General features: G+C 41.1%; 1 protein-coding gene and 1 long non-coding RNA gene across 4 annotated transcripts in view; one reads left to right on the top strand and one right to left on the bottom strand.

The window, feature by feature from the left end:
* Positions 1 to 27: 27 nt before the first annotated feature.
* Positions 28 to 5,114, bottom strand: LOC310676379. The gene is made up of 2 exons (XR_014510511.1): positions 834 to 5,114; positions 28 to 663 (listed from the first exon to the last, which is right to left on the bottom strand). It is a non-coding gene; the product is annotated as an uncharacterized lncRNA (long non-coding RNA).
* A 3,049-nt stretch (positions 5,115 to 8,163) lies between these two features.
* The window catches only part of REV1 (REV1 DNA directed polymerase), a 41,505-nt gene continuing 26,170 nt past the window's right edge, over positions 8,164 to 23,498 (top strand). Inside the window, exons 1-6 of one of the 3 annotated variants that reach the window (XM_083437603.1) lie at positions 8,164 to 9,248; positions 17,097 to 17,160; positions 17,828 to 17,960; positions 19,862 to 20,030; positions 22,138 to 22,287; positions 22,573 to 23,261. In XM_083437603.1, the coding sequence (XP_083293729.1) occupies positions 17,104 to 17,160; positions 17,828 to 17,960; positions 19,862 to 20,030; positions 22,138 to 22,287; positions 22,573 to 23,261 (1,198 nt within the window). In that variant the 5' untranslated portion in view covers positions 8,164 to 9,248; positions 17,097 to 17,103. Of the gene's footprint in view, positions 9,249 to 9,522; positions 9,807 to 17,096; positions 17,161 to 17,827; positions 17,961 to 19,861; positions 20,031 to 22,137; positions 22,288 to 22,572; positions 23,262 to 23,498 lie in introns of those variants that run through there. The other 2 variants (XM_083437602.1, XM_083437604.1) reach the window with 2 other exon arrangements.

Raw genomic sequence — 23,498 nt, 5'->3', positions numbered from 1 at the left:
GATAGATTATTCTTTTTTTTTAATGAAAACAAGAAAGTGTCTTGTGGAGCCTTTAAATATTAACAAATGTATTGTGGCACAAACTTTCATGGGCCAGAGTCCATTTTGTCAGATGCATGGAATGCTCACCCGAATACAGTAGACAAATATACACACATACAATATATACACATACACACAATGGGTACAGAAAAAGGAAGAATTCCCTCTCACCCACCCAATGATCAGGAAGTGATACAGTATAAGAATCTCACTATGATTCTGACGACCAATGAATACATAACCTTATTTAATAATTTCATTTTTGTTTTTGATCAATCTTAATTGTTCAGCATTTACCGTATATCCTGGAATGTTCAATACTTATTTTGCATCCATTCTGAATCACATAATACGTTTAGTCATTCCATTAACATTAGTTAGATTACTCAGTGCTGACTTTGGAAAAATTAATTTATAATTCAATTGATACTGAATGTGATACTTGAGCAGGGCCTCAGTTTTTTAAAAAAATAACCTACATACAACATACATACAAACGAAGCCAGAGCTTCGTTTACTGATTTTGGCATTGCAGTGCAAGACAATTTTCAAACTAAACAACTCATCTCTTCAGAAGTGAACATTGCCAACAAATTAAGGGTGCAATCCTAAACACACTTTCTAGGGAGTAAGCACAATTGAACACTGTGTGGTTTGTTTCCAGGTAAACACGCAGATGACTGCTCTGTAAGTTCCTGTAACATTCACGGGTATCGCCTGTATGTACCATAGTTTTTCAGATTGTACCATACCATAGTTTTTCAGACTGATAAAATTACTGTTTTCAGAACCATTTAAGGGAGTGTTGACCCTGAAGATGCCGCAAATAAATATTTTGGCATTATACTATGTAAAAAGATAGGAAATACAACAGAGGTAATGCTAACTGTTGAATACTGGGGCAGGCAGGTGGGTGGTGGAAATAAAAGAAATGGAACGAATAGGTTACAAACACAGTTAATGTCCCTATAATCTGTGTGAGGCAGCTATCACAGAATAAGGGACAAGTTCCTGAGTTTCTACCAGTAGCCCCAAAACACTAATAAGAAGGGTTTAAAACAATGGGTGCTTACTATGACAGCAAGTCAATTATTGCATATTTATTTTTGTTTGCATGTTCTTTGCTTATGAAATACATGGGAGTGCTATGAACATATACCCATGCATCAAAAGTTCCTACTCAGGATGCCGGTATTTTCCCCACCTCAAGCATCCTAGAGTCCATCTGGATAAGTACAATATATTCCTAGAAATTCTACAGGATTTTTAGGGGGTTTTGTTTGCCTATTAGCATGCAGCGGTGTGCAACTACTGTAAGAACTTACTAAGGCACCACATCTGCCTTGCATGGGATCAAAGTAAGAACACAAATTGGTGTAGATAATTTATAAAAGTGATCAGTTTAAAGAAGAAGAATTGCCTTACATACTTAGAGACCAGTATTCTAGGTTCATATAATTTCTGAGCAGAGTCTTTGATTGCTTATACTGGCACAATCCCAGTAATGCCCATGGACTTTTTCACTATATGGATTTATGAGCAATGAGATGACACCAATTTAAATTGGCAATTAATTTCTGTTGTGTAAAGCTTGAAATAGTTTGCCTTTGGAGCTATACATTAGCATTCAGATGTAAATTTCCACCAATTATACAGGATTTTTATATAGCCAGATTTTTATTTTTTTAATGAGGGCAAATATTCAGCCCTTAAAGGTAAAGGGACCCCTGACCATTAGGTCCAGTCGTGGCCGACTCTGGGGTTGCAGCACTCATCTCGGTTTACTGGCCGAGGGAGCCGGCATACAGCTTCTGGGTCATGTGACTAGCATGACTAAGCTGCTTCTGGCGAACCAGAGCAGCGCATGGAAATGCGGTTTACCTTCCCGCCGAAGTGGTACCTATTTACTTGCACTTTGATGTGCTTTCAAACTGCTAGGTTGGCAGGAGCAGGGACTAAGCAACAGGAGCTCACCCCGTCGCAGGGATTCAAACCGCCGACCTTCTGATCGGCAAGCCCTAGGCTCTGGTTTAACCCACAGCACCATCCACATTAGTTTGTACTTAATGCATCTATCCACAAGACTGCAATTGACCATTCCCCTCCACTTTTTGGCTACAATTTTTAAACAAAACCAGGGTTCACAAACCTACTTGGATTAAACATGTCTCTCTCTGCTAGTGGAAAGGAACTTTGGTGCTGATGGACACTTGTGGTCACTAGAATGCTAGTTCAGCCAGGAGAACTGAGCAACACCTTTGCCCAGTCCAACCTGTTCTGTGTGTTTAGGATTGTGGTCTAAATGATCAATAGTAGCAAACAATCACAACTGGATTTCACAAAATCATCATCTTCTCTTCTTTTTTGTGCAACCAAAAATCATTTTAACAAAATCTTGTTAAATAATAATTATATTTCAACCCACAATTTTCTGAGAAGCCATTGCTCTAGTCCATATCATAATCTAAGACAAGGTGACATTTTATTTCTGCACATCTTCTTAACATAGCAGATAAAACTGTTGGAAAAAATTATCTTTACAAGTGGAACACCCACAGACTATTTTGTGTGGTGAGGTAACCATTTGCTCTATGGTCAATCTCAGTGTTGCACATCTAGCCATGTGAGATCATGGCCACCTGTTGCATCATGTGATGAGGAAAAATTTACTAAGTCCCTGCTACCAGTGGGAAATGAGGGCAAGATAGATGCCTAGCCATTTGGTTTCCCATAAGCCAAATCCTGTGTGGTGATAGGTTTCTATGAACAGTACATCTTGGTCAGCCTGCTGGTAGGTGTTGTTTTTTTAATTGCCTTTTTTATTTCTGCATTCCCATATTTACTTATTTTGTGCCTTTGCAAATCACTTTTATATTAACTTGAACAAGTAACATTACTACATGCAAGCTTTCCAAGTTGTATTTCAAGTATCCATCACATGACTAGCAGTTGTATGAAGCGGACACAAATACAGGTGTATGTCTGATGCAGGTTCACTCAAGATGCTCATGTAGGCCCACCAATCCTTTGGCAAGTGCTTGCCATGGGTAAATATCACTTGAACCTGGTGGTCACAGATATGGCTGGCCAGAATTCACATTTTTCCAGAGGCCACAATTGCAGGCATTGTGGCCAATTACGTATCGGACAGCCCACCTGGTAATATGTTAGCATTAGCCATCAGTTGCAAATGTGCCCTAGATTATACTCATTCATTTTTGTGTATGTCAGAGGGGGCAGTTTCCACTATACAGTATCGGCAACCTTTAGGAAATTCCTGCTAAGACTTAATGTTGTCATGTTATAATGATCTGTTTCCATTCCTCTCGCACTCCTTAACATAGAACTCAATTAGTCCATAGTTGCAGGAGGGTTTTCTCTTGGTGCCAGCATTGTTTTGAAAAAAAACAGGAAAGGCGATAGAGTGCTATCTATAAGTCTGGCGCCTTTCTGCTAGCATTTACATGGTCTCAATACAGTTCTTCGGTGTATGTCATTACAATGGCATGTTTTTATTGTTTACACTCACTGAGCAACTTAAGAAACGGAAGTATTCTGTACAGTAATTTATGCTCTAAAGTGTGTGTGTGTATGTATATATGTATGTATGTATATGTATATATATATATTGAAAGGTTTGAAGTTATTAATTTATTGAATCAGTTGGCATTTCCTCCCCAGTCTCCAAGGGTGCGTCAGAAAGGAACAGCAATATCAAGGAGCCCAGGGAATTGCCTTTTGGTCTGTCTAGCTCACTCTCATTTTCACTGACAGCCGGCAGCTCTCCAAGATTTTAGACAAGGGGGTCTCTCCCAGTCCTAACTGGAAATATCAGGATCTGAAATTTGGACCTACTGCATCCTGAGTTATGACTCTCTCCCCAGCTCTACGTTATGGGCAACTTTCTTCGACCTAACTTTCCAAAACACCCTTGTAGTTGCAGATAACTTTCTTCTTAGACAATACTAATCTGAGGCTATGGCTGCTGTGTTTTGATCACTTTGCAGTGAATTATTTATGCCAAACCTATTATCAATTTAATTAGAAGTAGCAATGTCAGAGTGTCAATCCGAGCAATACATAGCGAATTAGGAAGGGAAGGGAGTCATATTAATTCCTTGTAATAGCATAACTACAAAACATACATGATACGTGACAAGAACGAACTGCAAAGTGCTTTTCCATTTTGCCTCTTTGAGACCAAAAGCAGGAAGCCAATCAAAATACTAAGCCGATCTGCGGCAAGTCTGTCTCAATTCCTTCCTCAAGCAAGCTGAAATGATGCATCCATTGGTGTGTCCATTTGTTGATGATAATGAATACAGGTGTGTTCTTAATCTTGAGGGGTTAATTCACATGCTGTTTGTACCAGTGTATATTCACGTCATTAGAACTGCATCAATGTGAGTGGTTTGTCATTTCCTGAGAGTTTCGTCTCAGCCAAGCATGTGACTGATGGAGTGAATAGCGTACTTATGTACTATTTGAACTTAATGGTCTCCCAAATTTTGTAATAGGAATCGCAGGATGTGCAAGCAACGTCTGCATTATTCTGCCTCCTAGAGTATCAAACTACTTGACATAGCTCAGCAGATGACATTTATTCAATGCCATGTTTGCAAATGAAATATTAAATCCGTTGGCCCCACTTCATGATAAAGAAAATAATGTGAGAGGTTTGTTTGTTTATAGCTCTTTTACATAGCTCTTTTACATAGTTAAAGTTCATGTGTATAAAGTGACGAAATATTATTGACAAATTGTTTTGCTGTTTGGAGATTTTGCTGTTTCTACCATTCATACAAAACTCATGTAGCACAGTTCCTGGAATGGTGAAAAACCCTACTGTAATGTTACAGAATGAGCCTTAAGGATTTGTTTTTCTTTTGTTTTTTTAAAAAGCACTTTTATATTATAAATATTAATTCATCGATAAGATTACTTTTTTAATGTGAAAATAAACCATGAACTCGACACCTTTAACATCTCAATTTTGTCTCATCTGAGTCATTTTGGGAAACGTATAAAGCTGCCATTATTGTAGCAGTACGTGTTTCTAAACCATAGGGCCAACCCTCACTCCAGATGAGGATGAAGGGATCTCAAATTATTTTGCATGAAAGAGAAACTGTCCTGTTCTGGGAGAGCTCAGAGCTCACAGGAGAAGCCCTGCAATGTCTCATCAAGGAAGGAATTCCAGGCAAGAGTGGAAATCAAGACAAGAAGAGTTTAAGGCAACCAGCATACCTGAAGGACCTTGACGAGCTCTGCAGAGGCAGATATGCAAGCTGTTGCCTCTGCATGCACTTAGATCAAGGAAAAGGAAATTGCATCTCTGTACTACCCAAGGGGGATGTGAGTGGCGCTGTGGGTTAAACCAGAGGCTTAGGACTTGCCGATCAGAAGGTCAGCAGTTCGAATCCCCATGATGGGGTGAGCTCCCATTGCTCGGTCCCTGCTCCTGCCAACCTAGCAGTTCAAAAGCATGTCAAAGTGCAAGTAGATAAATAGGTACCACTCCGGCAGGAAGGTAAATTGTGTTTGCTTGTGCTGCTATGGTTCGCCAGAAGCGGCTTAGTCATGCTGGCCACATGACCCGGAAGCTGTACGCTGGCTCCCTTGGCCAATAAAGCGAGATGAGCTCCGCAACCCCAGAGTCGGCCACGACTGGACCTAATGGTCAGGGGTCCCTTTACCTTTACTCCTCAAGTGCTGGTGCAATATGAGAGAATGCAGGCACATACATGTAGCTATACTTTAAAAACAAAATTAAATTGCTGCACCAGTGTGAAACTGCTCCTAAAAATAAGATTTAAAAACATACAGGAAGTGATCTGTTCCTGCATTTTAATAGCAGATATTTTCCCTTGTTGTCATGATTATATCCTGCCATATGGACAGGCAGTCAATATTTTAACAGGGCAAATAATGCTATTTTAATCGTCGTGTGGAGCCACAATTTTAATCTGACTTCCAGCTGATTGTAGTACAGTTAATGCCACAGCAGAGTTAAATAGTTTTAGAATGCAAGCAGCTGTCTTATATTATTACACTTAAGTTTCATCCTTCTGAAGGGACAATGGCAGCTGTAGGCACCAGCCATAACGAGGCAAGGAAGCTCTTAGTTGTAGGGTTGTTGTGGTCAAGGGATGATGGCAATGTGGAGCTTTAAAGCTGTGCTCAAGTATAATAATAATAATAATAATAATAATAATAATAATAATACATTTTATTTATATCCCGCCCTCCCCAGCCGAAGCCGGGCTCAGGGCGGCTAAGGGCCATCAAGAACTGAGCAAAGTGTCCTTCAGTGGGGCAACTTCTGTGAGTGGACCTTGGCAAGCATCCTGGCTGCAGTGTCAATACTATGAGCTGCATTTAAAGAGGTATTTATTCCATAAAGCTTATACATACATCTTGATCATAGAAAACCTCGAGGTGGTTTTACAAAGAGGATAAAACAATAAAATCAGTAAGAACAAACTTGGGGGTGGGGGGAAATCTAAATTTGCCCTAGTTGTTTTTTTTACTTATGCAAAACTCAATAATCTTGACACTTTCTCTAGTAAATCACTGTACTGGGGCACATGCGCACCTGTTATCATATTACATAATGAAAGAGATTAGGGATAACTTTATTTAATTTCTATAAAGTTTAATATATTAAAAACATCACTATAAGCAGTCTACAAAAACCTGAAGCAGCAACAGATAAAATATTACAAATATACAAAGTTACATACGAAAATGTTACTTTAATACAAAGTCACATATCTCTCTCTTCATTCATTTCCCTTCTGACACACCCTCCCTTTCAACCTCTGGGTTCTCATGGTTTTGAAACCATTTCATACTTTAAAAATTAGAGTGTTGGTTTTGTTTTGTTTTTGCTTCCTGGTTTTCTATGTACTTGCTCCCTGCAGCTCCTCTTTTTGCCCACTAGATGTCAGTCAAAGGCAGCTGCATTTCAGAGGAGGCCTCTTCATCCTTTATTTTCCACCCCTGACAGCAACAGCGTGTTAAACATAGATTATCCTTGCACTTTAATCCCCAAATGTATCCCCGTCTCGGCTAAGCCTCTGTAGCAGACAGCAGCTAGGAATGTCCTGTAATGAATGATACTGATAAAAGCAGGTACAGTGCGGCAGTGCGGGAGACGTCTGGCGTTGCATGCAAACTCTGCGGGCTGTGCCTGCAATGCAGCACTGTCTTGTATGAGAGATGCGATCAGACTGATTTCAACATTATACACACAGCCAGAGTTAATGTGATCTTGTCTATAACGTTCGGCTGCCTATGCAAAACCATTTGGTTACAAGGTAATCGATCTTTCACTTACACGCAGAGCAGTCTCCTCGGTACAAGCTCTCTTGAGGCTGTTGTTACATTGGGGCGGGGGGGGGGGGAGAGGAATCCAGATATTTACATAGACATAGTCGCTAAATGTACTTTGGCTTATTTTACTAAGATTTTGTTGTTCTGTCTCTGTGTGTGCTAGCATTTGTAGAAAGCAGTGTTTTGTGTGTGCTGACACACAAGATCCGGAGCAGATGTCGTTTTCTGTTTACACACACAAATATGTAGAAACAGCTGTGCATTGCTTCACACACGTTTTCATCCATCTGTTGCAATCGCCCTGGAGCAATGAGTTATGTAGTTTTTTTGCGGGCTTTGTGTGGTCCAATAATAAACCGAAGACATTAAAATGAAATTGGCAAAGCTGGAATTTGATTCTATGGAGGCACTCAAATAAAAGCAATTAAGTTACCCATGAGTCAAGGGCATAAGAAAACACTCTTAAAGGGCTACACTGAATATCAGAAAAATAAATGCAAATAGAAAATAAACTTTTAAAAAGAATATTGTTATACCCCCCCCCCCCATTTCCACAAGTGGTGCAAGATTTCAGCGGTTGCAGATGCTTTATCCAGGATGTGAGTTTCCTTTAGGACAATGAGACACAGTGGAGACTGTGGTGTCTTTATGATACATGGTTTATTTACACATATATACATGTACAGCCTGAATCCAACAGAGGAATGTCCAGCAATACAGTCCAATAGATTCTGGCCTCTCCCATAGACACAACATTGGATTCAAAACATATAAGAGCATCCTGTTTTTCTTGGCTCTCTCTCCAACCTACTTCTTAGTAACTGCTCCTTAACTCCCAGAACAGGGCAGTATATCAGTTCAATAAACAACAACAACTCCACTTTAGGTTCCATGGAGGACAGCCAAGGTGGGATATAAATACAGTACAAATTACTGAACAAAAAACAACAACATGCTAGTGTGGATGCAAACCAACTACATTTACTTTGCAGGATAAGCAATCAACAAGTTGCCAGTTGCAGTTTGCATTTATTTATTTGTGCAAGGGGTTTATGGATCGTTTTTCAGGTGGACACCACTAAGTGTTTTTACCACAGATTATGACAAGCTTTGGGGTTTTTTAAAATTTATTTTTAAAAAGTTAAGATAAAACAAGGGCAACAGTTTGCTTAGAAGAAAGAGATCTCCAGAAGCCCCTGTGGTGCAGGTCAGGGGGGCGCGGCTGGGGGGGGCAGGTCTCTTTTATTTTCTGATCCTTTCGGGGAAAGGCGGTCCTTCAGAAGTTTAATGTCGGATATATAGCGATACATTTAAAAAAAATAGAAAGGAAAACCTAGTGTCTGTGTGCATCTGCATGCACGCTTGGAAAACGCCATGCGTATGGAAGTCAGCCCCGTGCGTGCGTGTCTTTGTGTGCAAAGAGGCTTCGCTGCACTTGCTGCACGTTCTTACGAGCGCTTATAGACGAGTTGCAAGACTTGCCGCCGAATACGTGCTTAAGCACGACAAAACCTGCCTAATTTAAAACACGCCGCGCCAGGGACCTTTGCGCGCGCCTCTAAGAAGTGCCGACTCAACGCCTGCATCGGCGGCGACGCCACATGCCGAGCTTCCGTTCGCAGCAGCTGCTCCAGGTCCGGCTGCGTGCGTGGATCTATAGTAATCTTGTCTATATATAGCTTCCCTCCGCGCGGCGTCAGGGCTATCCTGTCAGCTCCCTCCCGCCGCCGCCGCCTCCTTGTTTGTTGTGTATGAACGAGGAGCCGCGCTTCTCTCCTCTCGCCGCCTCTCCTGTAGGGGGCGCTAGAGTACCTCGTCTGCTTCCCCTTCCCTCAGAGGACACTCAGGCAGCCCGCAGCGCCAGGCGTGAGGTAAAAAGAGCTAGTAAGAAGCAGAGGGAAAGAGTGGGAGGGGGGGGGAATGGCGCGCGCGCTCTCACTCTCTCTTCCCCAGACGTCACGTGATAATGAAAAGCCTTCTTCCCCCCTCCCCTCCCTTTTCCATTTATTTATTTCTCTCTCTGACTCTTTCCCCGTTGGCCACGCGACTGCTTCAGGCCACCAGGGGGCGCCGCCTCAGGGCAGGACTGTCTGATTGGTTGGCTGCGGCGAACGAGCGCTGTTGATCAAGCAAGGAAGGAGGGGGGCGAAAGAGAGAGAGAGAGGGAAAAGGCCCAACGGCTGCGGCGGCGGCGGTTGGCGGCGCGAGACTCTTTGAGCGCGCCGTGCGTGACGCGGCGTTCCGAGAGGGAAGGTCGGAGGAGGAGCGACGGCGAGGTGAAGGCGCAGGCGAGGCGAAGTGTGTGAGGAGAAGCTGCTGCTGCTGCTGCTCTCGCTGCGGCGGCGGCGGGCGGCGTGAGCCGGGGACGCGATGTGAGGTTTCCACACGGCCCGGCAGGGCAGGCGGCGACGCCCGGCGGGCGGGCAAAGGTGAGAGAGGCTGTGGACGAGGTTGGCCCGCCGCCTTCGCGCACAACTGCCTGCCTATCCCGGTGCGGAAGCGGCGCTTGTTGTGTCTGAAGCGGCAACGGGGGAGGCCCCCATGTGGCGCGTACACACGGTGCAGGCAGACACGAGGGTTGCCTGACCCTTGCAAGTCTCACGGAGGAGGCGAGCGAGGGACCAAAGCTTGGGCAGGCCTGCGGGCAGGCAGGCGGGCCTCCCTCCTGGCTGGCAAGCGGGGCTTGGGTTGCTCGCTTCTCCTGAGGGGAGAGGGCGGTCGGCTGTTTTAAGTCAGCGAAGCCTCGGCCTCCTCGAAGGCGCCAACCCGGTTGACGCCGCCGCAGCCGCCGCCGCTGCCCTTAGTTCCGGATCAGCGTCGTTGGCAAGCCGAGCACGTCCTGGGAACCATGGTGGTGCCTGGCAGCTTTTTCCCATCACTGCAGCTGGTGGCTGCACAGCTCGCACTCGGCGTGAGGAAGTGGGGATGCCCGGGGTTTATCTACTGACACGGAAGGAGATGCTGTTTATTCCGTGCTCCTTCCTCTGCGTCTTCAGGCGCCCGTGCCCATTGCAAAACTAAGACGCCGGCTACTCAGGCTCGGGGTTTAAAAGAAAAAGGGGAAAGCGGGTAGAAAGGAAAGAGCGGTGCCGCATGAAGGCTGGCGCGAGTTAGATGCAACAGGATTTCACAGCTGGGTTGCGATAAGAAACATGCTTCCAGTTGCTTGTGGAGGACAGGGACGAAGACAGTTGCTCAGATGGGATTATTTCTTATTTCTTTGAGGGTATATATTGTTCAAGCAGCCGTCATTCATCGTTATGTGTATTCGACAGCTACCCAGTTTGCACGTTTCAGTCCCATAATTCTTGCAAGGGGGGATGGAATTGCTTGCCTTAATACTGCCCTAGAGGTTCAGAACAAAAGGTCAAATAGAAGTCTTCCTACATATCTTTATATGCTTAATCACTAGTGAACACCAGAGGCTGTAGTTAGATAAGATCCTTATAACAGCTTCGTTAAACTAAAGATAATTAAACACACCTAGTCTCTGAAGACCTTTCATTTGCTATCTTGTCTCTTGTGTGGCATTAACTTTTTTCCTGACATTGGCCTTTTATTCTGTCTCTGTAAGGCTAGTTTTACCTGCTGATTGATTGAACATTGCAGATCATTACTAGTGGGGGTAGCATTAGAAAGACCACATAATAAAAAGATCTTTTTACTTATAAAACCAAAAAATTAAAACTATTTTTTTCTTAATGGCTGTTCTGAAGCTTCTCGTTCACAGGGCAAAACCATTCTGCCTTTTGGTAGTATGTATGCTTTGGATTATGTGTTGAGTCAGAAGAAAGACACTAACTTGGGGAATGTCCCACTGAATAATGTGGGCCTGAGATCTGAGCCTTGGTCATAACTTGACCTTCCGCTAACCCAATAAAACCTGGAAATTTAATAGGAAGAATTGCCCCAGCATTGGGTATTGATATACCTAGCTGAAAATCTACCTGAAGTACATCTTTAGGCCTATATGTTATAATTAAATCATATGGTTAGCTTTTTATGGAAAATTGAGGCAACTTGATGATCAAGTTTGGTTGGACCATACCCTTAACATTCAAAGTAATTTCCTTCCAAGACATGTTATTTATTTATTTATTTTTGTTTGTGGGTTTTTTACATGCATCTCAAGGTGATGCACAGACATACAGTAAAAACAGCTAAAATATTTTTTAAAACAGAGATTTCTGCAGAGTCACAATTGGACCCATGCCAGTCCCAAAACCTATTCCCGCCCCTGTGAGTCCACTCTCACAGGCTGACTTGACTTGCAAGTATCTGTTTTATGTTTATTGAAATATCAGCTAGTCATGATGGCTGTGTGCCAGCTCAAAAATTGGAATACTGGTTCCCAGGAAGCACAAGTGGGGACAGTACTGTTGTATTCAAGTCTTGTTTGCAGGTTTTCCGTAGGCATCTCATTTGACCGCTGTGAAAACAGGATGCTGGACTAGGTCGGTCTTGGTCTGATTTAACAGGGTTCTTAGATTCTAATGCTCTGTATGTTTATTATTACTTTCTTTCTAGAAAGCTTGTTGGTGTCTCTTGTATCTTTCTCTTACATCAAGTATGTCAGCTTATATTATGGATGGATATTTTGTATTATTATTACAGTTGTATCTTCATTCTCGAACAGAATGCATTCCGGGAGTCCGTTCGACTCCCGAAACCATTTGAAAACAAAAGCACAGCTTCCGATTGGCTGCAGGAGTGTCCTACAGCCAATTGGAAGCTGCGCCGGATGTTCGGCTTCCGAAAATCGTTCAAAAACCAGAACACACATATCTGGTTTTCGATTGTTTGGGAGCCAAAATGTACAAGTTCCAAGATGTTCAGCAACCAAGGTACAACTGTATTGTACTATTAATACAAGTCTGTCATGCCTTTGGCTAGAATAAGAAACTTAAGAACTGCACTGAACTTTCTTTCTAACTAGGGAACTTTGATAGTCTGGATTGGGCTGATCATTGGAGGCAGGGGGTACAATTGTGTATACAGTATTGCTTAGTAGCAGAGAACATCTAAGCATGTATTGTGCATAATTTACTGTGGGTGGGAGTTTACCCTACTTCAATACAAGCCATCGTGACTTACTAGAACAAAATAAAATCATAAGCACATCAAAAAAATTGCACAATCAAGAACAGCACCATAAAAGTTTTTTTAAGTGGATAAAGCATTCTTAATGCAACTGCTATAGCAGACAAATTGTGTTTTGGACAGCTTTGCCTTTGACCTTCAGGGCTTCACTGATGGAAGGGCTGAACTGACTTGAAGCAATTCCACATTTTTGTAGTCACCAACTACCACTGGATCTTCACCATGCATAAGATGAACATAAACAGTCATAGTTGGTGCTAAGTCATAATTAAGCATTATGTCTACATAATGCTTCGTTGGTTTTAAAGCAAGCCAACTTCACACCATGAATTATGAAGCTAGTTTGTTAAACTAATCAGAGTTCATTGTAAACCATGATCTCTGATCTTGAGACACAACAAGCTGAGCTTTAGGGAAAGCAAGACTTAACTTAGTTGTTGCAGCTAAGAGAGGGATAGTGGAATGTGTGAGACTGAGGTTCAGTTGGATTCATTCCAGGTTGTACATACCAAACCATGTTTAAACCATGGTGTGAAATCAGTCACAGTATTTTAAAGATGCTAACTGAACTCTTCGTTAGCTTTCTATCTAGAAGAGCTCACAACACAGATCTGAGTTCTCCTTGTTAATTAATAAGCTGTCAGTATACATAATTATTCACTAAAGTTGACACATCCATATACTGTAGTATAGAATGCTTGTAAAAGTTTCACTTGGAATCTCTGCAAGTTGACATAATTAGTCCTTTATTTTTTAGGGAAGGAAAATTGTTTATAATGGATACTTCTGTTAACAAATACTCATGTCTCTGGAAATCATGTTTTCACATTTTGCTTCCATATCCAAAAGAAAACTCTGACTCAGCAACTTTTCAAGCACAGAATCTGTGCTGTATCTTGGGTGTCATCCCAGCCCTTATGTGGATACCCTATGTGTGATTGCTGTGCCTTGTTTTCATGGCCATATCATCTGTGCTCTGCATGGTTACTTGTCTCAGACTTTTCACACCATACATTTCTAGTGCAGTTTTGTATTTAACAACTTGTGGGTTGCCATGGGTGACAAGGAATTCTGTACAGGTGAATGAGTGGGCTGGAGGAGAAGTAATAGTTCACTCCATCCATTCTGGCTGTAGAGGAAAGGAAGCCTCTGCCTTTGTGGCCAACACCAAGGCATAGCAGGCTTGTGGAAGAAAGACCTGCGTTGGATTGCATTCTGTTAAATATATTTAGTCAGTGTTTGAAACTCCCATTGTTCTAGGTGCATTTTGCAACAGGGAGACTGGAGAAGATACTTTCTTAAGAATATTAGGGGAGTTGGCAGGGGAAAGACTAGACCCTGTGAAAAATGAACATAATATTTTCGCTGCAGTTCATTCATTTTCAGCTTTGTATTCTTGTTATAAAAAAGCATGCTTAGACATTCCGTTGTTGTGCCCATAACCTAGGCCTAAGGTGCCATTTAGCTCTTAGCTTTCATATCTCAGTTTCTAACACTGCATTTAGTTCCCATAGAAATAAACCTACATTGGTAAAGACTTACATTGATTTCATTGATAAGTACAGCTAAGTTAGCCTGGGTATAATCCAATATATGGTATAAAATTAAAGCACAGAATTTTAATTTGCTTTTTATAAATAGCCCCACACTACAATTTAAATTTCTGTTTAAGAAACAGTGCAGAAGAGTTAATGGTGGCAGTTTCCACCTGTTCTTTTAAAGAGTGCAAACACTCAATGGATACTGTTTCTACTCCTCCTTTTAAAGAGCATTAGTTTAACCTATGTGACTTCAAAGATTGAAATAACATTATACTGATACACATGGGGATTTTTTAAACCCCTTGATTATCTTTGTGGTAGTCCCAAACACCCTATGTCTTGTGTATCTGTTAATCTTCACAGAATTGTGTGGGAGTGGCTACACAAGTGGAACTAATTGACATAAGATTCTCCCTAATAGGAGGTCCTAGAGAAGGTGCTCTCCATTTCCACACAAAGCAAATAGTTGCAGAATGCATAGAAAATGTAGGATAGCTTATAACCATTCTACTGAATGGCAATTTCAAAACACCAAAAGAATGCTATACCAATAATATGAAGATGAAAACACTAACCCAAAAATCCATCTGCAGAAGGCGGTGACTATACCTTATAGTTTGTGTGTACACACTCTGAATATGGGGTAGCAGTGCCTAAATAGATTTTGAAGATAAATGTGTGGCTTCCTACTTGAGAAAATTGGATAGGAATATGACCAATCAATGTAGAAAGTAAAATAAATTCATATTTGTGCTGCTTGTACTTGGGTAGTAAAATATCAAAAATAAGGCAGCAGATTCAGAGGTGTTTCCCAATGTGTAACTGTTCAGAGCCCATCTGCTTCTGCAACTGCTTTCTAAAAAGGAACTGTCTGTAAGAATAGAGCCATGAAAGCATGCCTGTTTGGCTGAAGAACTGTAGACACTTCCAAATCTCAACGTTGAAGATGAGTATTCTGTGCTTTGTATTTTGTTTTAAGACTTTAAAAGCTCTTTTCCCCCAAGAGAGCTAGGAAGGGACAAAGGTAGTCAGGCTAGGATGAAGGAGATCTAGTTTCAAATCCCTTTGGTCTCACCTGCTCCTCAAGCAGGTTTATTCAAAGGAGTTGAATAAATAAGAATTGTGCATACTTTGAATTGTGCTTCAAATTATTGATGGCATCCAGCAGTAAAGAATTCAACCTAAGAATAACAAAACACTATACTTGTTATCTAGAACGCAGAATAGCAAAATGATGGTCCTGGGATGGAACAGGGGTCTCCAATGCATCCTGTATTGTGGTAGTAAAGTAACAAAGAATGCCATTGTGTTCTTACTTTATGTCTATGCTACTCAAATTACCTTTCAGGGTTGGGGGTGTAATATCAGGCAGGTTGTGGCAGGACTGATGCAATTACTTCCTTGTTTGGATCCCCTGGAGGAAATAATAATTGACCATTTTCCAACTTGTTATCAGAAGGCATGATGTTTGATTTACAGTGAAGTGTTAAGGAGATGAGGTAACTTTCACCCACTAGAGTACTGCTGCGTAATGTATCTGGAATCCTGAAGCAGGGTATTTACCAGTCCTACTTACCCCCCCCCCAAAGTTTAACTTGCCTTAGTGAGTATTCTACTGCCCTCTGGCAATGCAGTGGCCCCTGGGCATGCTTCAACCTTGGAGCTTGAGGAGGGGAGCATATATTGTCTCTAAACCTGAGCTGAGCTTTAGATGTTCTCAGTGCAACTCTAGGCACAATCCCCTTCCTAAACCCATGTTGGAAAGAAACCTGAGATCCATTTTGGTTCAGTCTTTCTGAAGTGGTTTGAGCACTTCCGAACTGCAGAGCCAATGCAAACACAAGCCTCCCTGTCTGGCTTCAAGCTGGGGAGGGTGTCTGAGGCTTGTTTCCACACATTGCAGTTTGAAGAACAATGTGTCAACCCACCCCGCTTAGTGTTGTGGGGAGGAGCAATGGGTTGTTTTTGAATTTCCAAGGTGCAGTGTGTGAGGTCAGGAGGGAGGGAGTAGCAGTGTCCTGGCAACCATACATTTTGAGTTGGCTGCCCAAAATGCTGTTGGCTGCCCAAAAGGCTACCTTTTGTTGTGCTTTCTGACTGTTGGGGTGTGTGCTAATGCTCTTCTCTCGAAAGTTCTCCATCACTGAGTTCCCACTTTTGTGCTCTGTGTTCTAAAGATATGGAACCAAATCTGGCATGGCTATCTTCTTTTGGCCCAAGATCCACATTGACAGTCATCCTTCTGAGGGCAACATGCCAGTGGTGGTGTGGCCAATATACACACATAATGCAACAAGCGCATACACTCACTAGACATGCAGTCGTGCAGCATTCTCCCTCTCTTGTGTCACACACCGCACACATATGCAGTGAAACACTATACATAAGCTGTCACAGCTGCCGAAGCAGACATACAGTTAACACACATGCATTCCGCCAGGCTTTCATTCAACATTTGCAGCTCTCTGGAAACGCTGCTTTTTTTCTTTGACACTCAGCATTCTGTGCAAAGTAAATGGCAGCATTTTAACCTACTTCAGTGCTACGCTGGAGGAAAACCCGCCTTTTACTCTGAAACAGCAGACAGAGGGCTTATCTCTGATATCCGCACTGTGGTTCTTAGCACTGCAATGAGGCTACATCATTTTAGCCCAGTAATAGGCCCTGATTCAGCAAGCCAAGCCACAGGAAGTTGTCTGCCAGCGTCCAAGCACCATCTCCTAATCTCAAGAGGGGAAAAAATCCCTCTGACATTGCATCTAGTTTGTCCTAAATGTCACAATGTCAACTGCTATTTTGGTTTGTACAGCTAGGTGAGAGGTTATTTGAAAGATTGGGCCAGAATATGGGCAAATAACACCTAGGGTTCAAGATAGACTTAAGTTGTGCAATATTAGGTTAAAGATTTCTAAAGTGTTTGCATACATGTGAATTTATATTTTGTGGTAAGAGAATGGATACATCAGGTGTGCTGTTTAAAGCCTTCCCAATGTAAATATTTGTAGCTCCTACACCTCAATTTGAAATTATATAATAGTAATACTGACAATATTTGTTGGTTTTTTTCTCCTTAAATAGCTTCACTATGAAGGAAGGTGGATGGAGAAAAAGAGCCAGTGACAGAGATGGCTGGGGAGGATGGGTATGTTCAAATCTAAAATTATAAACATAACACTTTAGAGTGTTAGCTTGCTTTTTACTAGTGTTTATAGGTAGCTTTAACATAACTATTTTATTTCTATAATAATAGCCATACCGTTTTCATCTCTGACTTATGCAAAGAGTAATGGATGTTTAGATAATACTATCCAGTTCATATGGGACATTGGCTAGAAAAATTGCCTATGATATATTTTTTTTCTTGTGCTTATGCAGAACATTCAGGTTTTTGTAGGTGCTTAGTAGTGAGTTGGCTGTGATTTTAACCCTGCTAAGGATTATTAATTGCATTATATTTGTATTATTATGTAATACAATATATTATAATACATAGTATATTATTATAGTATATTGTAATACATATATTGTAATATATCTATTACATACATGTATTAAATATATATATTATTTAACGCTCCCTTGAGATCCAATGTTGAAAAGTGGTATTAAAATATTCTAATAATAAAATAAATAAATAATGTTTATGTGGTTATTCCATTAAAAAGTTTTTCACAACTGTATCTTCAAGCCAAAACAAAACTGATATTAAATAGTTTTAAAGGCTAGCAAACCTTTTGACTCATTTCCATAGTTAGACACAAAAAAGTTGAATGTATCTCTATCTAAAGTCTGTTTTATTTATATTCCAGGGAGGATATATGCCTGCCAAAGTCCAGAAACTGGACGATCAGTTCCGCTCAGAGGCAGCTATGCAACACCAAAAAGATGGAACTTCATCTGGTATCTTTAATGGAGTTGCCATCTATGTCAATGGCTTTACAGGTGATAGCTTTCATTCTTTCAAAATATTCATTCAAATGCCTTTTTAAGAAAAATTAGGATGAGGCAAAGTTGATGAAGGAGCTATACTGTGTGGAAGTCACAAAGCAATTTATGTATCATTCTCCTTCTGGCCATAACTTTCTGTAGTCTTGTTTTTGAGGGGAGCCGTCTAGACTGCTTTTGGCCTGGTGAAGCTCTCCTAGCAAACTAAAAATGCTTCAAAATACACAAACTAATACTTTATGTGGATTTCACAAGAAGCATTTCTAATGCAAGATTTAAATGAGTAATTGAAGTGTATAATTTTTCTAAATTTAGTATTACACACCCACTCCCCCCCCCACCCCCGGTATTCTGTATGTAGGCTGCTTTGCCCTCCACTAGGGCTGGAAATATCAAGAAATATCAACAACGTCAGATATGCAGATGACACAACCTTGATGGCAGAAAGTGAGGAGGAATTAAAGAACCTTTTAATGAGGGTGAAAGAGGAGAGCGCAAAATATGGTCTGAAGCTCAATATCAAAAAAATGAAGATCATGGCCACTGGTCCCATCACCTCCTGGCAAATAGAAGGGGAAGAAATGGAGGCAGTGAGAGATTTTACTTTCTTGGGCTCCATGATCACTGCAGAGGGTGACAGCAGTCACAAAATTAAAAGACGCCTGCTCCTTGGGAGAAAGGCGATGGCAAACCTAGACAGCATCTTAAAAAGCAGAGACATCACCCTGCCAACAAAGGTCCGCATAAAGCCATGGTTTTCCCAGTAGTGATGTATGGAAGTGAGAGCTGGACCATAAAGAAGGCTGATCGCCTAATAATAATAATAATAATTGATAATAATAATTTATTTATACCCCGCCCATCTGGCTGGGCCTCCCTAGCCACTCTAGGCGGCTTCCATAGAAACCAAAAATACACTAAAATATCACACGTTTAAAACTTCCCTGAACAGGGCTGCCTTAAGATGTCTTCTGAATGTCAGGTAGTTGTTTATCACGTTGACATCTGCTGGAAGGGCATTCCACAGGGCAGACGCCACTACCGAGAAGGCCCTCTGCCTGGTTCCCTGTAGCTTTGCTTCTCGCAATGAGGGAACCGCCATTGCTTCTCGCAATGAGGGAACCGCCTCAGCGTCCGGGCAGAACGATGGGTGTGGAGACGCTCCTTCAGGTATACAGGCCCGAGGCCGTTAGGGCTTTAAAGGTCAGCACCAACACTTTGAATTGTGCTCGGAAAGAATTGATGCTTTTGAATTATGGTGCTGGAGGAGACTCTTGAGAGTCCCATGGACTGCAAGAAGATCAGACCTATCCATTCTTAAGGAAATTAGCCCTGAGCGCTCATTGGAAGGACAGATCGTGAAGCTGAGGCTCCAATACTTTGGCCACCTCATGAGAAGAGAAGACTCCCTGGAAAAGACCCTGATGTTGGGAAAGATTGAGGGCACAAGGAGAAGGGGACGACAGAGGACGAGATGGTTGGACAGTGTTCTCGAAGCTACAAACATGAGTCTGACCAAACTGCGGGAAACAGTGGAAGACAGAAGTGCCTGGTGTGCTCTGGTCCATGGGGTCACGAAGAGTCGGACACGACTAAATGACTAAACAACAACAAGGGCTGGAAACCTTAGGCTGCAATCCTATTCTAACTTTCCTGGGAGTAAGAAGTGGAACTTACTTCTGAGTAGATGTGTGATTAGGATTGCTGTTGTTGTTTGATGAAAGGTTGACTGCACTGGTTTTAGATCTTAATTTTACTTTACTGTGTTAAGATGCTAAAGAACATTGTGATCCTCTCTGAGACTGTTTTTGCAATGAAGGGCAGAATATAAATTCTGAAATTATTTAATTTATTTAACATTAAGTACTTACCCATGTATTTTCATAAATCTGTTACAGATCCATCAGCTGATGAACTGAGGCGGCTAATGATGTTGCATGGAGGACAATATCATGTATACTATTCTAGATCCAAAACAACACACATTATTGCAACAAATCTTCCAAATGCCAAAATAAAAGAACTCAAAAGGGAAAAAGTAGTCCGACCAGAATGGATAATAGATAGGTAAATATTATTGGAGAATTATATCCAGGCTTGATAACATTGTTTAAGTTAAGGATAGGAAAGTAGGAGCCCTACAGGCGCCATTGGATTCCAGCTTAAATCAGCCCTGACCGTTGGCTTTGCTGGCTGAGGTTTATGAGAGTTGGAATCTACCGACATATGGAGGACTACAGGTTTAAGTGTTCCAAATGTGAACAAATTTGAAAAGACAAAACAAAACTGCATTCTGAAATATTATTTAATGTGTGTTAAATGTTTTTAAAGTATGTGATTATCCTATAAAACTATGATGGATGGATCAAATTTTGTGGGAATTGAGTGCAAAATATTGAAGAGGCAGACCGTTGAGTGCTTGGCAAATAAATTTCTGACTAAAATAAGCCTACAGTAATGGTTTTGATTAATAAAATTATGATCAACAGAATTGTTGATTAAAGTGAATGTTATAAATTTAAAGAAAAATTTCTTTCTGATAAGCACTCAGTGTGCAACTAACTGTTCTCTGATTTAATGATGTATTGTTAATTCAGGGCTGGAGATAAAAAGCAAAATCAAACACTATTTTATCTTACTGGGCATATAGTTATGTATTTCTTTATACAAAAAGGTTTAAAAGAATGGAAATAAAAATAATAGCTTTAATGAAAACTTAGAATCTCTCATAATACAGTCATACCTCGGGTTACAGATGCTTCAGGTTGCGCGTTTTCGGGTTGCGCACCATGCCGAACCTGGAAGTACTGGAACGGGTTACTTCCAGGTTTCGGCGCATGCACAGAAGTGTCGAATTGCGACCCGTGCATGTGCAGACATGGCGCTGCGGGTTGTGAACGTGCCTCCCACACGGATCACGTTCGCAACCCGAGCGTCCACTGTATTAGGATTTATAAATAATGAAGTAAGTTATTCCTTATTTATACCTTGTTATACCTTACATGTGTTCAACTTTATTGCATTATTTTGTATTCTTTAGATAGTAGCAATTATTTTACTGACATCTCATTTGAATTTTACTGAACATATTGGGAAAACAAATGATCTGCACTTGAGACTATCCCCATTGTAACAGCTAAGATTACGCTACTCCCTTAGAAACCTGGTCACATAAGTGCTAACAAGTTATGTTCTTTTAATTGGGTAATGTGATCTTACTGTAGTTTTCTTAATTGCAGCATATATTGGCTTTTGAACCATTGCCAAACTTCTTGTTAGTGTACAGATTGAAGCTGGATGGGAAATACACCATCAAGAATTAAGTTTCAGTATTGCTATGATTTGGCAGTGCATTTCCCTAGACCATGCATAATTATATTCCTTTTCTGCATAACAGGGACTTGGCTGCGTTTATCACATCATAAACCCTCAGAGAATACTCTAGCATTGCAGGTGGGAATTGTGGAAGAAGCTGCATTCAACTCCACAACCCCAAATATAAGTCTTGATCAAACAGTAATATTTCACTTAAATAATTATATACAATTATAAGAACTGAAGTAACTGACAGAGTAGCAGAGGTGCATGCCAATGGTAGGCAGAGTGAGAGGGGGAAATCACATGGGAATAGATTGAAGTGCATGAAGCAACAGATGTGAGCTTTAACTTTGTACAATAGGCTATATTTCAATTGTGCAGTGGCTGCAGGCATATGTCCTGCTTCCAATCGATCAAAGAGGCATTATAACAGCTCAGGGACCTATTCCAGCCAGGCAAAAAATACTTGAGGGCACAAAGCAGAGCCAGTGAAGAACATGACCTGAAAAAATCTTGCGGGCTGGATATGGAGACTAGAAGGCCACATTTGGCTCCCAGACCTGAGGGTTCCCAACATTGCCTTAAATTTGTAAAACCTTTCCAGTTTAATAAGTTATGTTTTCTGTATAAAATAATGGGACAATGAAGTGTCTAGAAATAAGACAATCAAGCTAGTAAAGTAGAAATATACAAGTGCAATCAACAGCTTCTCTCCCCAACATTAAATACATTAATGAAAGCAAGTGCTGTTCAACTGGGGGGTATACCCCACTACTTTAAGAACAAGATAAAAACTACATAGAGTCAGAATTTGTTATGACTTCTCTGATCAATTAAACTCTCATCTTCTTTACAGCATAAAGGCTGGACGGCTCCTTTCATACATTCCATATCAGCTTTATACAAAACAGTCAAGTTTTCAAAAAGGCCTCTGTTTTAATACCATATGCAAACCTGAAGAACCTATTGCAGGTCCTAGCAATATCTCTGTGGAGTTCAACAGGGTGTAAGTAATGATCTTGAATTACAAATTCAGATTATGTTAGATGATCATCTCGGATCATTCATGTTAATGCTGTTTATGCAGCTCTTAGAAGATCTCTAGGCATATTTCAAACTACTCTTTAAAACTTAGTGGACTAAGTTTATGAAACAATTCTGTCAACTTGTTATTAAAACCAGTGTGTGTATGGGGGCCCCCGTTCAAAGTACAATAGAGGGGGAGAGTTTAGTGGTAAATGTTTTTAATTGATATTTTTCCTAATTTCTGTATTATACCATCTTTTTTTAGAAATTGTCTAGTAAAGAAGTATGACGTACAGAATGAAATCAAAGCCAATGGAACATGTAAATTGAACATGGAAGATGAGACTGAAGATGCCGGAGTCTTGGATTTGGAGCAAGCCTTTTCTGCTAGCAAGCAGAACGGAATTCATCATAGAGACAGCATTTCCATTTTCAATGGACACACTCATAGTTCCAACAGTGCCTTAAAGACACAGGATAGCTTGGTGCACTCTGGCAACAATGTTGCAAGCAGACTGTCTCCAGCTCCTGTGCAGGAGGAGGAAAGGAGAGACTTTAGAGACTGCTCTATGCAGCATTTTCAACAAAGCAACAAAAATACTGAACTTTTACGAATTTCGCATAGGACTATGAGTAACTCACCTTGTTCATCTTTGCACAGTAATATTAAAAGAAACGGTGCTCATCACTCTACAGTTCAGGGGCCTTCAAGCACAAAAAGCACCACAGTACCTTCTCCTAGTAAGGTAGATTCACCTCTGTCCAAACCTCCTAACTGCAGTTTCATTTCCGACTTTTACTCTCGTTCAAGATTGCATCATATAGCTACTTGGAAGAGTGAATTTACAGATTTTGTCAATACACTGCAGAAACAGAACAATGCTATCTTCCCAGGAAGAGAAAAGTTAAAAAAACTGAAAGCAGGGCAATCTATAATTAACAAAACTGACTCGGGTAGGTACTTTTTAAAAAGCCATTCACTCTTATTCTTAACTTAAATGGGTTATGGTTTGAAATTGAAATTTCTGTGTAAGCTAGTGATGGGCAGTATGGACCTCCAAGATAATTTGATGAGACTATAAAGTTCAGCATTCAAATTGCGCTACAGTCTCAGGATTGTGGGAACTGGAGTACATGCCATGCCAAAAGGTATTAGCTGCTCTTTTTCCGACTTAGTCACAACATTATTTG

Source organism: Podarcis tiliguerta (genome assembly GCF_965153285.1).
Source record: "Podarcis tiliguerta genome assembly, chromosome: 4".
Taxonomy (NCBI): Eukaryota; Metazoa; Chordata; class Lepidosauria; order Squamata; family Lacertidae; genus Podarcis; species Podarcis tiliguerta.
Note: the sequence above shows the minus strand (reverse complement) of the source record. Positions and strands in the feature narration are given on the sequence as shown.